General features: G+C 52.4%; 1 protein-coding gene across 1 annotated transcript; it reads left to right on the top strand.

Moving 5' to 3' along the window:
- The first annotated feature begins 756 nt into the window (after positions 1-756).
- Positions 757-24,426, top strand: HCN2 (hyperpolarization activated cyclic nucleotide gated potassium and sodium channel 2). The gene is made up of 8 exons (XM_036742330.1): positions 757-1,532; positions 10,105-10,528; positions 12,544-12,705; positions 14,218-14,436; positions 16,269-16,415; positions 18,231-18,471; positions 20,641-20,805; positions 21,465-24,426. The coding sequence occupies exons 1-8, from the start codon at positions 757-759 to the stop codon at positions 22,277-22,279; spliced, it is 2,949 nt and encodes a 982-aa protein (XP_036598225.1). The 3' UTR covers positions 22,280-24,426.
- Positions 24,427-26,649: the final 2,223 nt, after the last annotated feature.

The raw sequence follows: 26,649 nt of genomic DNA, 5'->3' as shown, positions 1-26,649 counted from the left end.
GCCTAGTACAAAGAAAAGAGCCCTGGCTTGAAAATTAGCGGTCCTGGGTTCAAATTCCAAGTATCTGAAGAACCCTGGATGAGTCTTTTCACCCTTGGGCCTCAGTTTCCTATTAAATGAGTGGATTAGACTGGAGAACCTCTGAGGTACTTTTCAGTTCAACATTCTTTACTAAGGTCTACCTCCCAGCCCTGAAGTGCTGACATCCTATATTCCAAGGTCCCTTCCAGCTCCAACGTTGTATGTCCTAGGTCCCTCTCACCTCTGACATTCTGGATTCTTGAGATCCAGGTTTTCCCTTCCTTCCCAGCTCTATGTTGCCAGGTCCTCCTCACAGCACCCCAGCTGTGAACTCCTGTGTTCTGGATCCCTCTCACCTTGGACACTCTGGGTCCTGAGGTCCCTCCCAGCTGTGACATCCTATGTTCTAGGTTCCTCTCACCTCGGATATTCTAGCTTCTGGGTTCTAATGTTCCCCTCCCCGGCACCAGCTGTTGACAGCCTAGGTTCGAGGTCCCTCTCGGCTCGGACACTCTGGGTCCTGAGGTCCCTCCCGGTTCTGACATTTTGAGATGCACCCCCCCCACCCCCCCGCCCGCTCCCCCTCCGCCCCTCCCCGCTTTTGGCTCCTCCCCCGGCTCCTCCCTGCGCGGCGGCGCGTGTGCCTGCCCCTCCCTCCCGGGGTCTGTCGGTCGGCTCCCCGCCTCGGGCTCCGGGCGGCCGGGCGGACTCCGCACTGCCCAGCTCTGCGCGGCCATGGACGGGCGGGCGGGCAGCGCGCGGCCCGGGGAGGGCCAGGGGCCGCCTCCGGCTCAGCCGCCGCCGCCGCCGCCGCCGCCTCCGCCGCAGCCTTCGCCGCAGCAGCCCCAGTGTCCGCCTAAGCCCGAGCCGCCGCAGCCCGAACCGCAACCACCGCCGCCGCCGCCGCAGCCGCCGCAGCAGCAGCAGCCGCCCGAGCGGGAGCGGGAGCGCGAGCCGGGCCCGGGCGGCCCCGGGGGTCCCGGCAGCCCCGGGGGTCCGGAGCCCGCGACGGAGCCGGAGCCCGGCGGCCGGGCCCGGGGCAGCCTGGGCGCGCGGCCCGGGAAGCCGCCCCCCGGCCCGGCCGCAGCCAAGGGCAGCCCGAACGGCGAGTGCCGGCGCGGGGGGGAGCCTCCGCAGTGCAGCCCCGGCCCCGGCCCCGGCCCGGGCCCCCCGGAGGATGCGGCCGCAGCCGCAGCAGCAGCCGCGCGGGGCCCCAAGGTTTCCTTCTCGTGCGCGCCCGGTTCCGGCCCTGCCTCGGGCCCCGGCTCCCCGGGGCCCGCGCTCAAGGCGGGCGACGAGGTGGGGCCGGGGGACTGCGACGAGGTCGGCCCCGGCGGGGAGGCGCGGGGCAGCCAGGCCAGCTTCCTGCAGCGCCAATTCGGGGCCATGCTCCAGCCCGGGGTCAACAAGTTCTCGCTGCGCATGTTCGGCAGCCAGAAGGCCGTGGAGCGGGAGCAGGAGCGCGTCAAGTCGGCGGGGGCCTGGATCATCCACCCCTACAGCGACTTCAGGTGCCCGCCGCCCGGCGCTCGGGGGCAAAGGGTTCAGTAGCGGGGGCAGGCCTGCAGGGGGCGCTGGGGGCGAGGAGGGAAGGGGCGTCTGTAGGTGGGGGGGGACCCTCCAGGAGGGTTTAGAGGTGAAGTGGGGGGGTCTGGGGTTGGGGGGGAACTTTCAGGGGCGCCCGAGGTGAGGAAGGAGGGGAGGTCTGAGAGTGGAGAGGGGGCTGCTGGAAGGAGCGCTGACCTCTGGAGTCAGAGGGGATATTGTTTGGGGCGGGGGGACGTCTAGGGATTGAGGGTCGGAGAGTGGCACACTGTACAGGGTCTGAGGTCTGGAGGTCAAAGAGCAGCATATCGTATATGAAGGGGGAAGGGTCTGGGGGTTGGGGGTCGGGGTAGCTGCATAGCAGGGGTGCGAACACGTCAAGATACAGGGATCCAGGAGAGATCCCAAGAGACCTGGGGAGTGCCTCTATGTGAGGAAGAGGGGGTGGAGAGGTCGGTGAAAAGGACGAATAGAGGGGAAGGTCAAGGAATTGGGAAGGCCCGGGTCTTTCTGGAGGAACCCGCCCAGCCCAGACCTGGGCAGTTAGGGCAAAGCGGGCACTGAGGAAGGACGGGGAAGGGGCGGGGGCAGCTGGGAGAGATTGGACACAGGTCTCCCAGGTCGGGGTTTAGTAGGGGTGCGCCGGCCTCAGGAGAAATGTTAGGGGTGGATGAACAGAGCCTCAAGGACGCGGGTCTGAAAGCTGCCCTTCCCCTCCACCATGTTAGTCTGGTTCTGAATCTGAGAGGGGGAGGCCCCGTCTCTGTTTTGTGTGTGTGACCATGTGTCATTGTATGTCTTGGTGAGGTGTATGTATATGTGAATGGGTGGTTTCGCTGTGAGTTTGCGTATCTGTGTGTGCATGTGTGTCATCTCTCTCAGTGTTGTTTTGTGGTGGTGTGGTGTCAATATATGCCCATGTGTCGGTGCGGTGTGACACACTCAGATTCTTGTTCTGTAAGATATAGACGTAAAAAGTCTTAGGGATGCCTTCTCTGGAGTCTCCGCGCTCTAAGTCTTTCAGCACCAAGGACAGCAGCAGAGGCCACTTCACTTAAGGATCCTTACCAGTCATAGCCTGCTCCCTCCCGAGTAAACCACCTTCCTGCAACCGCAGGGCTGGGCCTTGGGCAGCTCCCCCCTCCTGCTGTCCTCTTTGCTTGCTGTTTTCTATCCATCCCTGTCCTGTCCCTCTGCCTACGGTTTTTTTTGCTTAAAGCCAGATTGAAATCCCCCCTAGATCTTGTCTCCTCCTTTCCCCCTTGTGTTTCCTTCTCTCCCGTCTATATAAGCCTAAACAGACTGTTCTAAGGGGAATCTGAGGATCGGATCCAGAATGGGGGAACAGGAATACTTGGGCCCTATTCTATTGTCAGTCCCTTTAGGCCTCCATCCCTACTGTATTTGGGGGGGCAAAACTTCACCCCTGTTTTGTCCCAATCCTACTGAACCTGGTGAGCTGGGGAGAAGAGGGAGGCATAGCGTTGTTGTGAAAAGAGCAGAGGATTTGAAGTCAGAAGACCTGGGTTTGAAGCGTAGATCTGCTACTCACTACCTGTATGACCTTGGGAAAGTCTGTTCTTCTTTCTAGATCTATAAAGCGAGGGAATTAAACTAGATTATCTCTACAATTCTGAATCCTGTGATCCAAAGATGTAGAGAGAGGGTTTTTTTTGGGGGGGGTGGTGAGGAGAGGGGTCTCAGAAACAATATGGAGGATTCCTTCAATTGCCCTGGGGAAAAGAAGTTCTTTATGCTCCCCTTTCTTCAGGAAGATGTCTCAAGGACCCTTCCCCTGTCTCTTTAGTTATATTCTGAATCTAGGGGCATGTGCCTGATCTTCCCCTGGGGGGCAGGATGTCCCAGCTGCTCAGTTAGTTCTCTCTAGACAAACCTCATCTTGAGAGTAGTGAAGGAAACATGGACCTAGGGAATATAGAACACTTTTGCTCTGGGCCAAATCATTCTTTTTCTTCACTGTAGAAATCCACTCGAACCACTTTCCTCAGGGCCTCAGTTTGCCTTTCTCCAAGATGGATAAGGAAAAATATGGATGGTATGCTTCCCTTTGGGGGTGTCTAGAGGATGACTGACAGATGCCTGGCACTCCTTGGAGACACCATCAGGGAGGGATAAGGAGTTATTATTTCTCTTTGCAGAATGTCCTCCCCCCTTCCCAAAGTGAGTCTGTCTCCAACCATCCGATGTGTGGGCTGACCAGACGGTCCCAGTCCCACTTCAGGTTTTGGATGGCTACTTAGGGTGAGGTCTATTCCTGGGGTAATTACTTATGGGCACATCTGCTTGCCCTGGGAGACTTAGGGAAGTCCCTAGGGAATCACCCCAGGGAAGAAGTGTTCTCTATAGATAAGGGGAGACCCTTCAATCTAGACCAAGGGTGGGGAAACTGCATTTGTTCTGTGAAGTTTGGATATAGTCAAAGGGCTACAGTTGAGGACCCAGAGGGCCACAAGTGGCCTAGAGGCCACAGGTTCCCCTCCCCTGATATAGACCCTCCCAACCAGTGGACTTCCCTAACCTAGGAGAGGTGGATGACTTCAGAACTCCATGCTTTTGAGCTGAGAAGATGGTCCACAAAGAACAATCCCTCTTCCTTGCCCACCCCTTGGTGCTCCAGACTCTCTGAACTAAACCACTCCAGGATGAAATGAATATCTTGGAGAAGGAGCAGGGATGGGTAGAAAAGAGGTTGGGGAGACAGGAGGTCTTGGTTTAGTATAATATAAAGGATTGAATCTGGTGTCAGAAAACCTGGACTTCAGTGTTACAGCTGTACTGCTAGCTTTTCATGTGACCTTGTGCAAGTCCCTTCCTCCATATGGGCCTCAGTTTCTCTCTTTCTAAAAGGAAGTGATTGGAGTGAAGTCCTGTCCGACTCTAACATTCTGTGCTCTATATTCTAAGATTCCTTCCAGTTCTGACATGCTGTGTTGTAAAGTCCCTCCCAGTTCTGATCTCAACTGATTCACAGCTGTAGCGAATAAGAGAGGAAGTCCAGATGTATGGAACAGGTTAGATCTCTTGGTGACAGGCACTGGGGACATCAAGATGGGGGAAGACCATGAATTTTCTACAAGGAGACTTACATGTGTCTGATTCTTATGCTAGGAAGACTTCTGATTGTAAATAAAGGAGGACCCCCCTAGACACAAGTCTGCTCCTTCCTGGGGCCAGTGAGTAGGGCCAGGAGAGAGAAGCCATTCTCTGACTATTCAAAGCATTCATGAGGAACTCTGCCAGATTCCCCAGCTCAGTGGAGCCAGGCCCCAAACTCAGGCATCCTGCCTCCTGGCATCCTCTCCTCCATTCCTTGCTCCCATTAGTGCACTTACCCTTGATTTCTTTTTTCTATGAAAGTATTGCATTTACTCATGTGTATGTAAACACCCACACCCACACATACACACACATGCCTTGTCTAGCATTTAGGGATGAGTGAATGGGGTGAAGGGGGAAGAGGCAAGAATAACCCTGAGCAAGAGGCTAGTGTTCTGGAGATGAAAGCCTGCCCAAGGGTTTTGATATCCTTAGTGCTAGGATATTGGGAATAGAGCTCTGGGTTAGGAATAAGGAGACTTGGGTTCTTAATTATGGCTCTGTCACTATGTGGTAAGTCTCTTCCATTCTTTGGGCCTCAGTTTCCTGTTTGGTAAAGTGGAGATTACCCTCATCACCTCCATCTCTTGTGAGCTATAGGAGATGAAGGATGGGAGATGACTTTGTAGACTGTAGTGTGCTGTGCACGTACTGCTACTGTTGTTCCTGTGGTCATGCCCTTCAGGAACTAACTTTCTTTGATTCTGGAAATGGAAGATCCTTAAGTCTACGCTTGATCTGGCCTGCTTCAGTTTAGGCCCTCTTCTTGGGTAGCACTCTGATGGAGTGGGGTGGGGCATTTGCTGGCTCTAGCACTGCTGGAGAAGTCCATGTAGTTAGCAGGCCTGTGTCTACCCAAATATCAGTCTGTTCTCAGTAGTACCTCACCTCCTCCAGCTGGCTGGAGAAAGGGATCTGTTACACAGAGAAGAGCTCAGAGAGCCATTAGAACATAGAATGTCAGAGCTGGGAGGGCCCTTAGAATACAGAATGTCAGAGCTGGGAGGGACCTTAGAATACAGGTTGTCAGAGCTGGAGGGCCCTTAGAGCTCAGGATGTCAGAGCTGGGAGGACCTTTAGAACATAGAATGTTAGGGCTAGGAGGGCCCTCAGAACACAGAGGAGAGAATGGTAGGATTAGAAATACCTTAGGGTATAGAATATGGAAAGACCTGAAAATATGGATTGTAAGAATATCAAAATCACAAAGTACCTCAGACATTCTCTTATCCAGGAGCTCTTAAACCAGGGGCTGTGATTTTGGTTTGTTTTTTTTTTAATATTTAGATAATTGCATTTCAATACGATTTGGGTTTTTTTGGAAGTTTTATGTATTTTGTTTTATGTACTTAAAGACAAAGTTTTGAGCTGTTGATCTAGTTCTAGGTGGAGGAAGCTTCTCTGTGACATTCCCCATAAGCAGTCATTTAGTCCTTGTCCAAAGACTTTAGACAATGGGGACTTAGCTTAGAAGGGATATTTTGAACAAATCAAGTCCCTTTGGGATTCTAGGTCCTTCTTGGGCCTCTGCAATTAGGTGGTTGGCAAAGGTTGAGTTGATCTTGGGTGGGTTAAATTTTCCCCAGATGGCTGTAGAGATCAGCCGATCACAAGGTTGGAGGTCAAACCAGAAACCTTATTTACAAATCCCTGGGAAATTAATTCCTGCATTATCATCTCTGGGATAAACCACAGAGCTGACATGAATCACGGAGTTAATGCTTCTCCCCTTCACCCCTTATGTTCCGGGCTTTAGAGATCATAACCCAACACCATGGGTTTTCAGAGGGCCTTATCTCCTGAAAGCCCCAAACTCCTTTCTTATGGACAATTCTATTTTACATTTACAGCCTACCTGTACCCAGATGGACCTATTTTCCAGATGAGGGAGACCAAAGCCCAAATTGATTAAAGGAGCCTTTCAAGGTCACGAGATCAATGAGTGAACCATATGAGTGAACAGGCATGATGCTTAATCTGCCTTCTTCCACATTCCCCACCCTGTCTCTTCCTGGGCTAGCTTGCAACAGGTGGTGTGGGATTCTGATTTAAGCTACAGAGAACCATAATTCTCATGCTTGGGGTTGGGGGTGAAGGGAAGGGGAAAGATCCTCAATTCATGTGTCTGAAGAGGGGGGTGGTACCTTCAACTGCATTTTCTCCTCCTCCTTGAATGGCTGAGGGAGGTAAAAGATCCCCTGGGCAAAGTACAGTCTCTCCCACCTCTTGATGCTCATAGCCCAAGAGGCTGGCCAAGTGGTACCTGCCAGCAAGTTGTCCATCTCAGTGAGTAAGAACAAGCCTTCCTAGGCCAGTAATATGTCTCCTGAGTGTTCCAAGTTCTCCCAAGATACCACCTGGTGAAGGAATAGAACTCATTTCAGTGGTGGTTCTGAAGTAGGAGCGCTGGGACTTCCCATCTTGGGGATGCCAGTATGGCTGGACTGTTCACTTTCTGTCCAGACTCAAGGGTATCTTACCAAAGATATTCCATGGAATTTTCTGGTGCTATGAAGAAGGTGGGAAATGGAGGGAAACTCCCAAATTATGAGTCTTAATTCTTGACCTCTGATCCCTTTAATCCCTTTAAATCCTGCTCCCAGATCCCTAAGCAGAAATGATTCCTGGCCCAGGATGTGGTTTTCCTGATGCTTGATTGGATCAGAAGCTTGTCCCTCTCTTGTCATTGCCCCCATCTGACCTCTGTCGCTTTTGGTCTTAAGCTAGAAAGATCTCTTTTAGGTGGTTGAACTATGTCCTTAGAGCTAAGAAATGTCTCTGAATCATATCCCTTACCTTGGGAGTATTTCTAGGAAGCTCTGTGTGTGTGTGTGTGTGTGTGTGTGTGTGTGTGTGTGTGTGTGTGTAGAGAAGAGCAGTGCCAATGCCCCTACCACATTTCTATACTCCTCCATTTCTCCGTGTCTATAGGATCTCAGATCTGGAAGGGACCTCAGAGTCTTGCCTCTTCCTCTTACAGATGGGGAATTAAAGCCCAGAGATGGGAAGGACCTTGCCTATGGTCACACAGTGAGTCTGGCAAAGCCAAGACTTGAACTCAAGCTTTCTGACTGCCTATCCAGGGCTCTTTCCACCGTGTCAACGTGCCTCTAAATTTAGCAGTAGGAGGGATGGGATCTCAGTGTTGGAGCCAGGATCTCCAGCCTCGGGCTGGTTGGGCTGGCAGTGACACGGGTACTTGCTTGGCCATGGCTCAGGTCCAGGGCTGCTATGGGCCAGCTGAGGACACTTGAGAAGATGGAGTGGCTTTGCCCAGTTGAGGCAGGGAGTACGCTGGGATTTCAGTGGAAGATGCCTGAGTCCCAGTGGCCTCCCTGATACTCTCCTAGTACTGTGGGGTCATAGAGGGGAGCAAGATGGGCAGCAATCCCATGTTAAGTCTAGGGGAAGGACTCTCCTTGATCTGAGGAGGTGTCAGTCTTGGTCAGGCCCTATCTGACATGTATTGTGTCCTGTTCTAGGGTCATATTTTAGGAAGTGGGGGCTACCAGGAATCTGGTGACTCTGTCATGTGAAGATTTGGGGGTAAAGTGTTGTCTTTAAGTATTAGAAAGTCTGCCTCCTAGAAACTTCTGCTAGACCCTAAGAGACTAAGAACAGGGCAGGATCCGCTGAATCAGATCCTGGCTCAATGAAAGAAAAACTTTCTAACAATCTGAATTGTCCCAAAGTGGAAAAGGCTTCCTTGGGAGATAGTGAGCTCTCTGTCATGGGAAATCTCATTCATGCCTAGCCCCAGGTGGGGGTGGGATAATTTAGGCTTGAAGGCAGCAAAGATGGGAAAATCAATGAGATAGCTGGTGTTGAAGGAGGGGGATAGGGATGGAGGAAGATGAGGGCTTGATGAGGGGGCTAGGGATCAGTGAGGGGGATGAGGAGACTTGATGCATTCCAGGTCCCCTCTGTGTCTAGGAGCTGAGCCCAGGGCGTTGGCTAGGAGGAGGGGGAAGGCCAGTTCTGACCCATCTTGCAGGCTTGTCTTTAAGGAATCCACACAGTGGGAGCATTGAGGTATTAACCTGAGGTGGAGCAGGACAGAAAACCTCCCTGAATCCACATCCTCATTTTTAGCTCTGCTAAGGGAAAGCATGAGACTTTCTTCAGCCTCCTTGCCCTTGGTGACTGCCTGTGACCTTGCAACATCCAGGGAAAGGTCATGGGGAGGCAGGGAGCATGGGACTAGAATTGGTTTTTGAGAGGCCAAGATCTAGGGCCTAGGATTACTGGGGGCTTATCCCCTTCTTCCCCCAGCTTCTGCCCAGACAGAAATGCTGATGTCTGCTTGGTGGAATGTTTGAAGCCAAGATTGCCTTTCTGGGAAAAATCTACCCAAATCCTCTGCCCCTTTTTTGGCCCTTCCAAGCCCCTCCTGAGTTCTTCCTGCCACCTTTCCAAATCCCACCATGTCGCCTTATAGTCTACTGGAAGTCCACTGGAAAGACATCCATGGCCCCTAGCCTTGTGCCCTCCCAACTTCCCACCGGGCCTGGGTGGGGGAGCTGTTGGAGATGGTCAGGACTCCCTAGGAAAATGGTTCCTTCTCTTTCTCTGGGCCTCAGCTTCTCCATCTGTAAAATGAGAAAGTTGGATCTGCTGATCAGCAAAGTCTTTCCCACCTGTGAAATTTAGTCCCTGATGGATATTACTGAGGGGTTCTTACCCTAGGGGCTACAAACTTTAAAAATTGTTTATGATTATTTCAATATAACTGGTTTCCTTTGTAATTCTATGTATTTTGTTTTATGCCTTTAAAAATATTAGTCCAAGAAGGGGTCCACAGGCCTCCTTAGACTCCCAAAGGATCTGTGACACAAAAGAGGTCAAGCCCTGTTTAGACTAAAGGACTTCAGTGGTCCTCTGGTGCAGCCTTGCTCTTGGTGCAGGAATCACCTTTATGGCTTTCTTACAGAGGCTCACCTGGGTGCCTCCAGTAATGAGGAACTCTCTATCTCTCTGTGTCTCTCTCTGTCTCTGTCTCTGTCTGCCTCTCTGTCTCTCTGTCTCTCTGCCTCTGCCTCTGTCTCTCTCTCTCTCTCTCTCTCTCTCTCTCTCTATCTATCTCTCTCTCTTTCTTTCCCCCCACCCCATCTCCATTCCTCTTTTAACTGGCTCTAATTGTAAGGAGAATGTGAAGTATCTAGAATCCTGGACCAGCAGTTGGGATACCTGGGTTCTGTTCCTAACTCTTCCACTTATTCATTTTGGGGCTTTGGGACCTTTCCCTCTCTGTGCCTCAGTTTCCCCATAAGGGTTGTCTCTCACTACCTTTCTAGCTGTCAAATTTTGTGAGTTTGGGTGGGAGTGGAGGGAGCTTCTTCTCAGAGATGAGGGGTAAACAGGGTTGGAGATGGAGTTGGAGCCCTGAATGCTATGACCGACTGTCCCTTTCCCTGGCCGCAGGTTCTACTGGGACTTTACTATGCTGCTATTCATGGTGGGGAACCTCATCATCATTCCCGTGGGCATCACCTTCTTCAAGGATGAGACCACAGCGCCATGGATAGTGTTCAATGTGGTCTCAGATACCTTCTTCCTCATGGACCTGGTTCTAAACTTCCGCACTGGCATTGTCATAGAGGACAACACCGAGATCATTCTAGACCCCGAGAAGATCAAGAAGAAATATCTGCGCACGTGGTTCGTGGTGGACTTTGTGTCCTCCATTCCTGTGGATTACATTTTCCTCATTGTGGAGAAGGGCATTGACTCGGAGGTCTACAAGACTGCCCGCGCCTTACGCATTGTTCGATTTACCAAGATCCTCAGTCTTCTGCGCCTGCTGCGCCTCTCCCGCCTCATCCGCTACATCCACCAGTGGGAAGAGGTGAGGCCCATGACTTGATTAGAGGGGGTTTTGCACCTCAGCACACTGGGGAGTTGGAACTGCTCCCCAGTCCCTGGAGGAGAGAGGAAGAAAACAGAATGCAAATACTCCTTCCTTCCTATTGCCTTCCTTCTCCTTTCTTTCCTTCCTTCTTTTCTCCTTCCTGTGGTCCTTGGTAGACTTTCTTCCTTATTCCTTCCTTCTTATCTTCCCTTCCTTTCTTCTTCTCTTGCATATGTCCTTTCTTATTTTTGTTGCTTCTTCCCTCCTTCTCTAGCTTCCTTCCTTCTTCCCTCCCTACCTTCTTCTTTTCCTCTACTCCTTCATTCCCCTCTATTTTCCTTCTTTCTTCCCTCTCCTTCTTCCTTTCTTACTTCTGTTCCCATCTTCCTCTACTCCTCTCTCTCTCTTCCTCCATCTCTCTCTTTTACCATGGCTTCCTTCCCTCCCTCCCTTTCTTCCTTCCTTTTTTTCTTTCTCCTATTCCCCTCCCTCTTCATTCCTCTTTCCTTTCCTCCTTTCTTTCTTTGCTTCTTTCTTTCACTTTCACCCCTCCCTTCTTATTCAGTCCTCTTTCCCCTCTCCCCCAACACTTGTTAAGCCTTTACCGTGTACTAGGCCGAGCTGAGCCATTCACAAAGGATAAGCTCTTATCCCTGCACAGTCTAGCAAGGGCCTTAAGCTACATCCCATAGATAACTATAATTATGATCACAAGTCATTGCCCCCATTTTGATGCCATTTTATGGTTTAATGGATATTAATAATAACAGTGGCTCCAGGCCAGACTGGACCTCTAAACCCTTTAGCTGTCCTAAAGGGTTTGGCCCACAACCACCATAGGAAGCAGGTAACATAAGCATTTTACAAATGAGGAATCATTTGATGAAATTAAAGGCAAGATTTGAACTCAGGTCTGACTAAATTCAGGATTCTTTCCACCAAACCAGCAGTAGTCAGGCTGTGAGCAGGGCTATGGGAGAGACTCAGGGATCTGAGGGCTAATCTTATCCTAGGCCAGTGAGGAAGGGGCTGGGGGGGGGGGGGAAGGGGCAGGGAAACTTCCCAAAGGAGGTAGCATTGGAGCTAGGTCTGCAAAGATGGGAGCACTCTCTGTTGGAAGACTCAGCCCACCTGAGGATTTATCCCCTCAAGCTTGCTTTGGCCCTTCCCTCCCAACCCCCTGCAAAACTCTGTGTGTGTGTGAACTCTGTGTGTGTGTGTGTGTGTGTGTGTGTGTGTGTGTGTGTCTGGATGAATAGAAAAGGGCAGGGGAGGGGGGGTACATCATGGCTGTAAATAGCCTGGTGTGTCTGAGGTGGGGCTGTTCCTCTGTGTGTGTAGGTGTTGGGTGTCTAGCCAGGGGGTGTGACCAGGCTGTAAATAGTCTGTGTGTGTGTTTGGAGAGACACAGTGGGGCTGGACTGGATGGGAGAATGAATAGGAGAGGGCTGACCCTCCTGTCTGGGCATTTGTATCTCCTGTGGCTACCTCTGGGTGTCTGTGTCTGTGTTGGTCTCTATGTCTCTGCTAGGGATCTCTGTCCCTGTGGGTATTTCTCTCTGCCTTTTGACTTTGGGTCTTTCTCTGGATGCTGTACCTGTGTGTGTGTGTGTGTGTGTGTGTGTGTGTTTATGTGTGTGTGTGTGATTGTTTCTGTCTCTGCATGTCTGTATTTATCTCTGAGTCTTTCCCTCTATATGTACGTAGAGGGGCAGGCCTGACTGGGTGGGGGGAGGGTGTCTATGGATGGCCTGTCCTTCCCCTTTCTGGCCTGGCACTTGAGTATGCTAAGTTCCAGTCTGACAGACCCAGGAGCCCTAGTTAGGTTCTAGCTTCACTGGTTCCATGTATGGCTTGGGGAAGTGCCCTCAGTTCTCCCATCTGGAAAATGGGCATTGAATGACACCTGCTCCATCTAGACCACACCCTAGAAACTAGGATGAAGCAGGGGTGGTAAAGGTGGGGCATCCCTTCTTTCTCCTTCATTGGTTCCCTCAAACCCCTGCCCCTAGATCTTCCACATGACCTATGACCTGGCCAGTGCCGTCATGCGCATTTTCAACCTCATCAGCATGATGTTGCTTCTGTGCCACTGGGACGGCTGCCTTCAGTTCCTGGTGCCCATGCTACAGGACTTCCCTAAGAACTGCTGGGTCTCCATCAACGGCATGGTGGTAAGTCCTCCCCCAACCCCCCTCCCCATCCCTGGTCCTGACCCTCCCACAAAAACAAAACAAAGCAAAACAAGACACAAAAACTTCCCAGTCCTCAATTCCTGAGCTGGACATCCCAGGCTCCTCTGCCCCACTCCCCTCCCCAAAATAACTCCACCAAGCCCCTCCCAGTTCCTGAGCCTGGCCCTTCAGGCCTCCCAGCCCACAATCCCTGAGATGGACCTTCCTCATCCCCCCAGACCTCCAACTTCACTAACTCTGCCCAGGGTTATATGGGGGCAGGGCCTGGGGCCTGGGATGGGGCCCTCATAAAGGCTCTGAGCTGGGAGGGGTGGGGGTGGGTAGCCTGGCCAGGAACTCAGAGGAAGGGAGCAAAGGAAGGAGTGTCCCAGAAGGATCTGGGAACCAGGCGCCAGCTGCAGCCATTGTTCTCAAGCCCTACACACAGGGGACAGTTTTCCTGAATGGCCTCCCCCCACCCCCACCCCTGGAGAAGGGCAAATGAGGACACTGGAGGGAAAAGCTCCTCAGGAACACAGCTGCGAAGCCTGGGGAGGAGCCGCTTCGCCTCTGGCGGCCTCTGAGTCCTTGACCCCCTCCCAGTCTCTCTTCCTCCAGCCACTGACCTCGTCCTCTCTTCTCTGACTGGCCCTTCTTCAGCATCCAGCCTCTGTCCCTGCCTCCATCTGTTTCTCCAGCTCTGTGTTTTTTCCTCTCTCTTTCTGTTTCATGGAACAGAGAATGTCAGAACTGAAAAGAACCTTAGGATGTAGAATTAAGAGCTGGGAGGGCTCTTAGAATTGAGAATATCAGAATCAAGAGGAACCTTAGAACACAGAATGTCAGAGCTGGGAGGGCCCTTAGAATACAAGATGTTAGAGCTGGGAGGGTCCTTAGAATACAAGATGTCAGAGCTGGGAGGGTCCTTAGAATACAAGATGTCAGAGCTGGGAGGGAGCTTAGAACGCAGAATGTCAGAGCTGGGAGGGAGCTTAGAACACAGAATGTCAGAGCTGGGAGGGAGCTTAGAACACAAAATGTCAGAGCTGGGAGGGCCCTTAGAATTGAGAATATCAGAACCGAGGGCAACTTCAAAACAGAGAATGTCAGAGCTGGGATGGCCCTTAAAACCCAGAGTGTTAGAGCTGGGAGGGCCCTTAGAACACAAAATGTCAGAGCTGTGAGGACCCCTAGAACACAATGTCAGACCTGGGAGTGCTCTTAGAACCCAGAGTGTCAGAAATGAGAAGTGTCATAGAATGCATAAGGTCAGAGCTGGGAGGGACCTTAGACAGAGTTGAATGAACTTCCTCATTTTACTGATGGGGGAACTGAGAGCCCAGGGTCAGTTGATAAAGGACAGCCACTGTGGCCATTGGTCTATGACTGAGATTGAATATGTGGATTGGGAGCCAGGTGACTGAGAAGGATGGCCATGGGGGCTGGTAGAGGAGTCAGAGCCCAGCTGTGGTGGCCTCCCTGTGACTGGCTCTCCCCCTCCTCCTGCTTTAGAACCACTCCTGGAGTGAGCTCTACTCCTTCGCCCTGTTCAAGGCCATGAGCCACATGCTCTGCATTGGTTACGGACGCCAGGCCCCGGAGAGCATGACAGACATCTGGCTGACGATGCTGAGCATGATCGTGGGGGCCACCTGCTACGCCATGTTCATTGGCCATGCCACGGCCCTCATCCAGTCCCTGGACTCCTCTCGGCGCCAGTATCAGGAGAAGGTGGGTCTGGGTGAGTGGTGGTGGGGGGAGTGGGGGTGGGGAGGATGGTAGAGATAGGGAGCCACTGTCTGACCCTATCTGAAGCCACCTTCTCAGGAGCGAGGGAGAAATAATCTGGGCCAGGTCTAATCCCTGGGATTTGGCACCACGGACAGCACCCACCCCCATTCCCTAATGATGTTAGCTGCAAGCATTTACAGAACCGCTTTAAAGTCTACACAGCATTTTGTCTACATTCTCCCATTTGGGCTTCATAACAACTCTGTGAAGCAGGTATCATGGGTGCTATGGTTGCCATTTTAGTGACAAGGACACTGAGGCACAGAAAGGTCAAGTGACTTGTCCTGTGGTCACAGAGCTAGTAAGTGGCAGGGACAGGTTTGGAACTCATGTGCTCCTGACTCCATGTCCGGTACTCTGGTCATGAAATCATTGAATGTTGTCAAGAGAATGGTCTGATGTTCCAGGCAGTCCCACCCCCACTACCTTCTCACTGCAAGATGCTCTCCTCTGTCCCCAGCAGTGGGGAGAGACGGCAGTGAGTCATTCACACTCAGTCAGGGGTCAGGCTGGGAGAGGGGATTGGCCCCAGGCATGCAGAGATGGGATGCTCACTTGGGACCAATATTCCAGGGATGGGGGTGGGGACGAAGGATGAGGAATGTCTCAGCTGGCCCTCATGATGGGGCTCGAGGCAAGAGCCCCCTCCTCGTGGTGCCCAGGGGTGCCAGCCGGAGTGAGCTCCAGGCTGAACCTCTTTGCCTTCATGCCTTCTCTAATCATACCTCCCAGCTCATGTTTGGGCATCACTCCCATACTGGTACCTCCCAAACAGAAGCTGATGGTCCCTTGCACCCAAACAATGAGGGGGTGGCACCACCCGGTCAGCCATCACGGGTTCTTGGTGACCTCAGGGAGGATGCAGCTGGGGCCAGCACTGGGCATGGTGGGGGGCAGGGAGCAGGAAATATGCTTGGGCATCCCCCCGACTCCTGGCACTGCCTGTCACCTCCAGCCGGCCAACATAGATGCCCGTCTTGGCAGTTTCCGGTAATGCCCAGGCTTGAGCTCTTATTTGGAAACTCCTTAAGTGGATGCCCAGCCCCCTGTGGGCCTAGTCCTGACTTAGACTCTTGGTTTTTCCTACCGTTTTTCAGGAAGGAGATTCCTGGAAATATTCCACGGGAAGGCTGTCCAGTGGACCCTAATGGACCCTGAGAGACTAGAAAAGGCTTCAGGGTCCATCAGGTCATTCCCTCTTTATCCCCCACACACCTTATTTTCCAGTTGAGGAAACTGAGGCCCAGGGGAGGCTAGATTACTTGTCTAAGGTCACACAGCTAATGGGAGACCTGAGATTTAAACCCAGGCACAATGACTCCAAACCCAATGGACTTTCCACTGCACAGTTGTCCTTGGGAATGTGGTTCCTCCTGCTCCCCTCCTGCTCTTCCCGACTGTTACTTGGGCTGACGCATGAGAGGTATGAAGGGGAGAACTGTGGATCTGGGTTCAGACTGGTGCCCTGGGGTACCCGGGAACAATCTGAGGGCAGCTAAGTGGTGCAGTGGGCAGAGAAGTGGCCTCAGAGTCTCACTCCACATGCTTCCTAGCTGTGTGATCCCAGACAAGTTACCTGCCTCACAGGGTTCTTGGCAGAACCCGGTGAGATAACAGCCTGAAGGCCCTCTGAGCTGTTAGGGGATGGTGCTGCTGCAGGATGGGAGGTGTGCCAGGGGCTGGCGTGGGGGGCATCTGGCACCTGGGGTAGGGGTGGGGCTGGCCAGGGAGAGGCAGGCCCTGACCGCTCTCCATCTGTCCTTGACCCATAGTATAAGCAGGTGGAGCAGTACATGTCTTTCCACAAGCTGCCCGCTGACTTCCGGCAGAAGATTCATGACTACTACGAGCATCGGTACCAAGGCAAGATGTTCGATGAGGACAGTATCCTGGGCGAGCTGAATGGGCCCCTGCGAGAGGTGAGGCCCTGAGGCCTCCACCAGGGGAGGATACAGGCTGGGGGGAGGCCGGAGCTTGGCAGAGAAGGGGGATGCCTAGCCCCAGGTCCCCCATCAACTCCCCCCCTCCCCTTCCCCCAGTTACATCTCTACCACGCTTTCCAAGTCACCAAATATCTTCCAGGAATCATGGGATCCTCTGTCTAGAGGCTTTGGGGCCATCTAGCCCACTGGCCTCAATTTACAGATGAGGAAACTGAGACCTGGGGAAGTGAGGTCCTAGGATCCAAAGCTAGGAAGCACCAGAGGATTTAAACCCAGGTCCTCTGGTGCCAGAGCCTGTCCTGCTGCGATCCCTCAGGAGAGAAGCCAGACCATTTTAAAGATTAGGAAATGGAGGCTGAGAAGCAAAGTGACTTGAATGTGGTCACACAGCTGAGCTCAGAATAAAAATAATAATAAAACAATACTACAATAGCTCCCATAAGCACCTACTATGTGCCAGGCACTGTGCTAAACACTCTACAATTATCCCATTTGACTCTCACCACAAGCCTGGGAGATAAGTGTCCATTTACAGTTGAGGAAAGTAGAGCAGACGGGATGAAGTGATTTGCCCAGGGTCACACGACTAGTAAGTATTTAAAGCTAGATTTGAACTCAAGTCTTCCTGACTCCAAGTTATGTGTTCTCTCTGCTTTGCCACCTCAGCCTCAAACCCTGATTGTCTGGACTGACCCATAGCCCAGGCTCCTTTCTCTCTACCACCCCTTCATCTTCTCATCCAGCCTGCCTTCCCCTGCTGACTTCTTCCCCATTCCCTTTCTTTGCCTTTGACCAGGCTCTCCCTGCTCACCACAGCCTCTTGGAACTTCCAGCTCCTTTCATCCTGTGTAGGCCCCTCTCATGTGGGATGCCTTTCCAGAGTCCCCTCAGTTGAAAGAGTACCTCCCCCCCCCAAAAAAAACCCCTTTGTATTTACTTGAATATGTATGTATGTATGTATATATGCATGTGTATATGGAGGGAGGGAAAGAGAGAGACAGAGACAGAGAGAGAGAGAGAGAGAGAGAGACAGACAGAGAGACAGAGAGACAGGAGAGACAGAGACAGAGAGGAAAAAGGAGAGACAGAGAGGAGAGAGAGAGAGAGAGAGAGAGAGAGAGAGAGAAACTAGGTAAGACACAACCTCTCAGTGCCCTAGGCAACTCTCTGAGACAGTGGTTCTCAAACCTTTTGGTCCCAGGACCCCTTTACACTCTTAAAGTGTTGAGGACCCTTCCGCAAGAACTTCTGTTTATATGGGTTATAGCTGTCAATATTTACCATATTAGAAATTAAAATGTCTTGGTATTATTATGACAATTGTTTTGACCTCGTAGACCCCCTGAAAGGCTCTTGTGAGCCCTCTCCCCAGAGCACACTTTGAGAAGCGCTCTCAGACTATTAGTTAGGGAGAAGGTACTGACCTGCCATGCTGGAGAGAATTTTCTCATCCAGGATTCCTTATACCAATGAAACTCCAGGCCCAGACCCTCCCCCTATATTTTGCATTAGCTTATCTGTGTATATATTGTCAAGTCCCCTTTCTTCCTCAACTATAAGCATCCTAAAGGCAGGGGCTTTCCCTGTCTTTGTATCCCCTATGCCTGGCATTTAGTAGGCCCTGAATACATTCTCCTTGAATTAAATTGAATGCCCTCAGCCTTTGTCCACCTACCTCACCCCTCTCATGCTGCCTGGCTAGCCTTAACTCCCACCTCCCCGCCTCAGATGAACCCAACACCGTACACCCCCTACACTCTCTGATGACTGTGCTCCTCTCCATGCTCACAGGAGATCGTGAACTTCAACTGCCGGAAGCTGGTGGCCTCCATGCCTCTCTTTGCAAATGCAGACCCCAACTTTGTCACAGCTATGCTGACCAAGCTCAAATTTGAGGTCTTTCAGCCTGGGGACTACATCATTCGTGAGGGCACCATTGGCAAGAAAATGTACTTCATTCAGCATGGCGTGGTCAGCGTCCTCACCAAGGGCAACAAGGAGATGAAACTCTCGGATGGCTCATATTTTGGGGGTGAGTGTCCCTGGAGGGAGTCTGAGGATAGGCCCTTCCCCTCACACTGTATCCCGTGGGCGTGGCCACCCCCAGCAGGAGGGTGGTTTGGCTAGTACCTGGGGCCAGGTGGGACCTCAGAGGACTGCCAGGCCAACCTCCTTCCTCATGCAGAGGTCTGTCTGCTTGGGTGCCTCCAAGGATGGAAAATTTACTCTTCTGAGGCTGTCCATCCCAGGGTGGGAGAGCTCTGATCCTTAGAAAGGTCTTTCTTCTGTTAAGGAACAAGCTACCCATCTGTAACATATAGAATTTGAGAAATGAAAGAGATCTAAGGAAGCATCTATTCTGATAGGAGCAGGGCTCCCTTCTTTAATGCCCCTGATTTGGGGTCCTTCAGCCTGTTTGAGCATGTCCACTGATGGTGACCTCTCACTGCTGTTCCATTGTGTTCCATTTGGGACAGGTTTCTTTGACCTTGAGCCCAAACCTTTGTGAGGATTAAAAAGATTCAAGAGACAAAGTTTCTGGGTAATATAGTCATTTTATTAATAAGGCCAGCATGTTATTAATCAAAGGAGGGTCATTTGGCTCTTAGACCAAAGACAATCGTGGCTGGCTCCCAGTTCATATACCCTTCAAAGAGCAGGTGTTCCTCAGGGGTGGCAATCAACTCTGATTGGTTAACACAATAAGAGATGAGCTATATTCAAATGAGGGGCTGAGAGTGACATTCTGTCACCCTTGGACAGAGAAACTCTCTCTATACTCAGATCACCCCCAGTCTGGAGCTCTCTAGACCAAAGGATCCATCTCCACCCAAGCCTGATTGAATGGAATTCACCTGAGATTGGAGATTCCTTGTAGGGCTGGGTTGGGTCAGAGAGAGAAGTCTTGAGGTCTTGAAAACAGAAAAGAAAGGAGGCACTTGGAATCTCCCTGGATCATTGGTTATTCGTGACCATTTCTCTCACCTTCCTCCCTTTCTCTTAAAGGTTCATTCGTTCATACAGCTTCAATGCAGAGACAGCTAGGTAGCACAGTGGATAAAGCACTGGGCCTGGAGTCAGGAAGACCTGAGTTCAAATCCCCAGCCTTAGAAACTTACTAGCTGTGTGACCCTGGGCAAGTCAGTGCTGTCTTCCTGGGGATTATAACAACACCTAATTTCCATATGAAGATGTTTGTAAAATGCTTGGCCAACCTTAAAGTGCTAGCTATAATAATTATTATTCGATAGCATAGTGTAGAAGTCAGCATACTGGGCTTGGAGTCAAGAGGTATGGGTTTGAGTCCTGCCTCATATGACTAGCTAGCTGTGTGAGCCAAGGTCATTTGGCCTGTTTGATCACCTCTAAATTGGGAAGAGTTATAATTTTATGCCATACCCCACAGGGTTGTTGTGAGGACAGCACTTCAAAGCACTCTGTAAATGTGAGTCACTATTATTCTGCACTTACAGTATACAGGTCACTGCGCTCAGTTCTGAGGAGTATACACACTCCTCCTAAGGACCTTACCCTCTAATGAGAACTGAGTAGGTATACAGAGGACTCATGGATAAAAGGGAGATGAAGAAGGGATCTGGAATTCTTTTAATACATCTCAAGCTTAAAAAATTCACCTGTTTCCCTGCCTGGACCAATGTACCAACCTCCCTCTTCCCCTCCAAAAAAAAAGTGGTCCCAGAATTGTCCACAAAACTTGAGGGAACAGGAAGTGGTATCTAGAGACACCACGGAGAAGAGAGTGGCCCTTATGTCCTACCAGACCAACCCTAATGAGTGACAAGAGAGGTATGGAGGATTGCGTCTTCAATGCATCTCCAGGCAACATCCTGTTACCACTGGGCACTCCCTATTTCTCTTGGCCCAGAAGCATGAGGTCATCAGGAATCAGCCTGGAGTTGGGGGTTTCGGCCTCTATCTCAGGCCCTGGTTTCCCCTCCTTCTAGTTTTCCCATCCAACAGGGCCCATCTCCTGGGACATTCAGAAGTGCAACTGGTCTTGTGCTTCCTAGGGACCTTTGGGGCAGCTCCACCACAGGGTATTATCGGGGTACCATCAACCTCATTTCCCCCAGTCTCCCCCATCGTTAGGTCTGAGGCCCAGCTGGGAGTGACCTGGGCTCAAGGGGGCTTGGGAAGGGACAGGAAGGCCCCCACTGACAGTTTCTTGGGGCCCCTGCAGAGATCTGCCTGCTGACGCGGGGTCGGCGAACAGCCAGTGTCCGGGCTGACACCTACTGCCGCCTCTACTCCTTGAGCGTGGACAACTTTAATGAAGTGCTAGAGGAGTATCCCATGATGAGGCGGGCCTTCGAGACTGTGGCCATTGACCGGCTTGACCGGATTGGTTAGTAGAGAGCCAAGGGAGGGAGGGTGGGAAGGGAAGAATAAGAGGGTCAGAGGATAAGGAGCCTGAGGGAGGGTATGGAAGGGTCATGAGATAGCAGAGCCAGGAGAGCCACTAAAGAACATCTATAATGAAAGGAGTCTTGGCACACAGAATGTCAAAGCTGGATGGAAGGGTCCTGGGAACATGGGATGTCAGAGCTGGGAGGGTGGTTAGGACCCAGAATGTCAGAACTGGGAGGGCCCTTAGAACACAGGATGTCAGGGCTGGGAGGGCTCTTAGAACACAGGACGTCAAAGCTGGGGGGGCCCTTAGAACACAGGATGTCAGAGCTGGGAGGGCCCTTAGGACACAGGATATCAGAGCTGGGAGGGTGCTTAGCACCCAGGATGTCAGAGCTGGGGTGGGGAGTGAGGGGCCTTAGAGATCATATACTTCATTCTCATTATCTTACAGAGGAGAGATTAGTCCCTAAGAGGCAAAGGGATTCTCCCAGGGACCCATAATGTGTCACATTTGAACCTGGGTCTCCTGTTCCCTGAATCCCCTGCCTCCTAGGTACTGTATGGAGTGAGGTTGCCCTGTCCCAGGAGGAGCTGGGGACAGTCCCCCAGGGGCCTCCTGTCCTTACCCCCACCCTTTCTGTCCTCCTCTCCCAGGCAAGAAGAACTCAATCCTTCTGCACAAGGTCCAACATGACCTGCACTCGGGTGTCTTCAACAACCAGGAGAACGAGATCATCCAAGAGATTGTGAAGTATGACCGGGAGATGGTACAGCAGGCGGAGCTAGGCCAGCACCCCGGGCTTTACCCGGCAGCCCAGCCCCAGGTCACTTCAGCCATCGCCACTCTGCAGCAGGCGGTCGCTATGAGCTTCTGCCCGCAGATGGCCAGCCCTCTGGTGGGTCCCCTGGCGCTGAGCTCCCCCCGGATGATGTACGCCCAGGCCGTCCCCAGTCCATTCTCAGTCTCGCCCATTCTCTTCCAAGCCCCTCCACCACCTCAGCCCCCTCCTCCCCCGGCCACGGCCAGTCCCCCATCGCAGAGCCCACGGGCTAGCCGGACCTTCCCGTATGGGGCCAAGGGCGAGTCGGGTTCTCAGCTCTCGCTAGGCCCAGCCCGAGCCCCAGGCTCACCCCAGAGGCCCGCTGCCCACAAGAGCACACAAGCCCTGCACACACCCTGCCTGAGCCATGAGTCCAGGCCTCTGTCTGCCTCCCAGCCCTCCCTGCCCCAGCCCTCAGGCCCCAGCCCTGGCCCCCCACCCAGCACCTCCAGGGAAGCCAGCAGCTCCACTCCACGCCTGGGACCTGGCCCGACCCGCCTCACCCTGCCACACCAGCTGTCCAGTGGCTCCGTGTATGCAGGCCCAGGCCCAGCCCCAGCCCAGGACTCCGGGGCCACCCGAAAGGATTCTGCTGCCAGCGCTCACGAAGTGGACTCAGCCAGATCAAGGCTGTCTTCCAACTTGTGACCCTTGCTTGGGCCTAGGATGGGGCTAGTAGCTGGGGCCAGGTTGGGGCGGAGGGATTCACTGCCTCCTCTCTCCCTTACCTCCCCAGGACTGAGGTGACCCGGAGGGGAGCCTCTGGGGGGGACCAGGACCTGGGCCCTCCCCCTGCTCGGCCTGGCTCAGTCCTGGCTCAGTCCTGTCATCCAAGACCAAAGCCCTATCTCATTCCTGCTGACATTCAAGAGAGCCTTTGCTCTCTTCTCTGCATCATAGAAGCCATAGACCTTTAGCATAGACATCCATGTGTGTCCGTCTGTGTGTGTCTGTGTGAGTGAGGGGGCCTGAGCTCAGGCGAGGTAGACGATGGCTGATTTCTTCACGCAGCCCCCTCCCCAGCCCCTGCCAACTTCCCAGCCCCTTGGTTGATCAGAGAAGGCTCATCTCTGCATCCCAGTCCTTCTGTCCTTTCCCAGGCACCATGGTACCGAGGCCTTGCTTTGCCTCTCCTAGATAACTATAGGATATAGAATAAAATGTAGAACGTAGAACATAGGCTGTCAGAGCCGGAGGAGACCCTAGAACATAGGATGTCAGAGCAGGAAGGGCTGGAGACACTGGCCAGTGCCCCATTTTTTCTAGATGGGGAAAATGAGATTCACAGAGAGGAAGGGGTGTGTACGAGGTTAGGAGGGGCAAAGCCCTAACTTGAACTGAGTCCAAGACTAGGCTTCTTCCCATTATACTATGTCACCTACTAGACCTAGTCGGATAGGTTTCCTGCTCCCCTAAAAATAAAAATAAATAATTTTTAAAGATGAAAAAGGGGCCTCCTCCCAGTTCTCCACTCTCATCCCTGCTTCCCAGGATGTTAGGGACTCTGGCCCCTTGCTTTCCTTCCTTTCTCCTCTGAGCCACCCTCAGCATCAAGGTTAGGGGGGCTTATGTCACCTCTGTGCCTCAGTTCCCCCATCTGTAAAATGGGGGGAGAATGCTACCCTGCCTCTCCTAGGGTAGGTGCTTGGGGATCCTCAAGGGGTGGTGGGCCACTGGCTACTGGTCCCTTGGATCTCTTCCCAGAAACCCCAAACAAGACCAGGGTTGTCCCACTATCCAGGGACATCGAGGTCAGGCAGCTTTGCAGAGGCCCCCTTGCCCTGGTGTGTGTTTTCCTCAGTCTGTATCCCTGTTTTTTTTTTTTTTTGTTGTTGTTAAGCGTAGTGTCCAGTCCAACTGAGCTGCTGCCCTGCCTTCCCACTGCCCCTGCCTTTGCCTGGTGACCCTGAGACTAAGGTTGTAGAAGTCATCCTGCCTAGGGCACCATGGTCCTCTGGGCAGCGTGTGGTCCATGCTGTCTGTCCTGGTGTGTGTATGTGGACATGCACAAGCACCGTTTGTCCTGGTGTGTGTCGGTGTGTTGTGTTTGTGTGTGTGTGTGTGTGCGCGCGCGCTCGTCTGCATGTCCTGAATTTAGAATCCACAGCTTGGCCATACTGGAGGCTCAGGGGACATGGGGAGACAGGATGGTTCAGGGGTCTGAGCCCCATGGGTAGGAGAAGGTGGCTGAGGGGTAAAGCTCGAAGTTGGGTTAGCAGGCCTGGCTCTGGAGAGTATTGGCTAAGCCTGTCTCCCTGTTTTTTTTCTTCATTCACAAAATGGACTCCCCTGGCTCCCATTAGTCTCACCAGTGGGGAGTGAAAAAGCAGCAGCCACAGCTGGCTCCCAGCCAAAGAGACCCTCACCTTCCTTCGGGGCCCATGGGACAGGGGTGGGGGCAGTCTGGAGAATTCCCCTAGAGATGTCTTCTGGGACTCTGAGATGAGTGGAGGAACATGGTTACACAAGTAGCCAATACCTGTGTCTGCTTTCCTGAAGTGGGAAGAGTGAGGGTGGCGGGGGGGCACAGGGGGGAGTCTTAGCTCTGGGGTCCTCACCCCACACTGAGTTTTTATCAGATCACTCAGCCGTTCACCCCTAATCACTCAGCCTGTCTCCCTAACTGAGGCTTCCCCCTCCCCAGATGGGTACCACTTTCCACTCCCTCACCCATCCAGCTGCTGCCATTCTGTTGAATGTATAACTGATAACAGGACAAGAGGTGGCAACTCTCGAGTCTTGTCTCCAACTAACCTGACGGGGCCCCTTCGGGAGACCCCCACCCCACTCCCACCCCATCCTGTGCAATAAACATGAGTGCATTGGCCTCCTATGCTTCTGTCTGGTTCCTCCAGTCCCTGGCTTGGTGGGGGCATGATGCCAACCCCTCTGGGCCGAACACCTGGGACCATCTACCTCCCTCTTCTATATCATGGCAGGAGGGAAGAGTTGGAGGGAAGAGTTGAATTTGGAGTCAGAACCAGCCTCCTTGTGACCTTGTCACCTCTGATCTGTCAGCCTCTTCCATGGGTCAAATAAAGGTGCTTGGGTTAAATCAGGGGTGGCAAACTCCAAACAGAACTGGGGGCCACTAACCCCTATGGAAGGGGTTTGCATATTGACTTGGAAAACCACATTTATGCATTTCTCCTACTATAATTTGCTTTGTTAAATATTTCCAATTACACTTTAATTTGGCAAGTTGTGGGCCACGTGTTTGACAACTCTGGGAGTATGTCCTTTCTAGCTCCAAACCCCAGATTCTGTAAATAGCTATTCCTTTCTGTCTTGGGGGGGACCAATGACTTCCAACTGGGTTAGAGAGAATGGCTCTTGGAAGCCATGCCTGGCAACCTGCTTATTCAGAGGCATTTGGCCCAAGGGCCTCCCTCCCTCCTTCTCGGCTACTTTACTACCTGGATTATCTGGGGCAAATTCTTTACTGTCTCTAGGTCTACTTCCTCTACAAAATAAGGAGGTTGGATTGAAAGGTGCTAAACCTGTGTCTCCTGGCAGCCTGGGGAGGCCTATGGACCCCTTATAATGTTTTCAAATATGTAAAATACATAGGATTAGAAAAGGACACCAATAATATTGAAATTGTTGTGAAAATGACTTTTTTCTTTAACTGCACAGATACCAGGGTAAGCAGCTCTGGACTAGATTTTTAGCCCTTTGCGTTCAAAGAAGCCATGTTTCTTTCTTAACCTGGCCCAGGGTTGGCCTCCTCTTCTGCTTAGCCTTCAGAATGAGATAACTGTAGGCTAGGCCAGGCTTGAGACCCCCTTCCTCTGTGTCTGTGTGTGTAGGGGCAGGGCTTGGAGTTGTTCTACATACACGGTGTCTTTTACCACTCCACCTTCTTGGGGAGCAAAGGGCCCCACCACCAACCTCTGGCATCAGCAGTACCAAGCCCACAGCTGACAGCAGGTGTCCTGGTCTCCCTTGTGCCTAGAGGCAGGGGCCCAGCAGGGGTCTCTGCCCTGTGCTGTCGTGGCTCCAGTGGGAGATACCCAGGTGCCAGTCTGTGGGCCTGTGGGAAAGAGGAGGCCAACGGCTATCCTCCAAGATTTTTCACCTTGGAGGCTGGCTCGAGCCCTGGACAACCTTCTTTCTTTAGAGCTCACTGGGGAGGTCAGCCAAATGTCACTAAGCCCTTGGAGGCTATTTCTGTTACTTAACCTTCTCCCCCAACACTGGGGGCAGGGACAGACTCTAGCCATTTGGCTACTGTGGAATCTAGGGCTTGCTTTTAGTCTCAGGCTGCTCTCCTTCCAGTTCCCAAAGGGGCATGGAAGCAAGAGACTGGGACACCTTGCCTTCTTCCTGTGGAGGGAAGGTTTCAAAGCCTGGAGTGTTCGAAGGTAGGATGGGTCTAAGCTGAGGCCCTCTACTCCAGGCAGGAGAAAGGTCACCTTTTCTGCTGCCCGACAGTCTCCTTGTCCACATGACAGCAGAAGTTAGAGAGGAAGGCTGCGGGTTCCACTGTCCCATCTCCTATGATGAGGCTCATATTACAGCGCAGCCAGTCTATGCCTCAGAAACTCTCCCAAATTAGCCCTGCAGCTTTGGGGAGCCAGCAGGGAAGCCTATGGGCCCCAAATCCAGGCAGCCCCAACCGCAGAGGCAACCTCCCTCCCCCACTGAAGCCCCTGCCTGCTCTTAGCACAAAATTCCAGTGTCTCCTGTGAAAACTCCAAACCACACTGCTCAGTGTGAAATGGAGAAAGGGAGCCCAAGATGAGTTTTTAGCCAGAAAGACAGACAAGGCCAGAGGAAGCCACTTCCTCTGAGCCACTGAGTGACAATAGACAAGGAGGCCTAGAAAAGCTGGGCTCTGGTCTTGGCTTGTTTTCCCCTTCTTCCCCTGATCCATCTGTGAAATCTCCATTCTGACAGCAGCAGGTCAGATCAGGCTCCTCAGTGGGGCTTCCCCCTTCTACCACCCCCCCACTTGCAATCTAAGGTCTCTGTGGCTGGCGACTTGAGACAGCAGGGCTGGACAGAATGCACTCTCA

Source organism: Trichosurus vulpecula, chromosome 1 (assembly GCF_011100635.1).
Source record: "Trichosurus vulpecula isolate mTriVul1 chromosome 1, mTriVul1.pri, whole genome shotgun sequence".
NCBI lineage: Eukaryota > Metazoa > Chordata > Mammalia > Diprotodontia > Phalangeridae > Trichosurus > Trichosurus vulpecula.
This window is presented reverse-complemented; position numbering and strand designations above follow the sequence as displayed.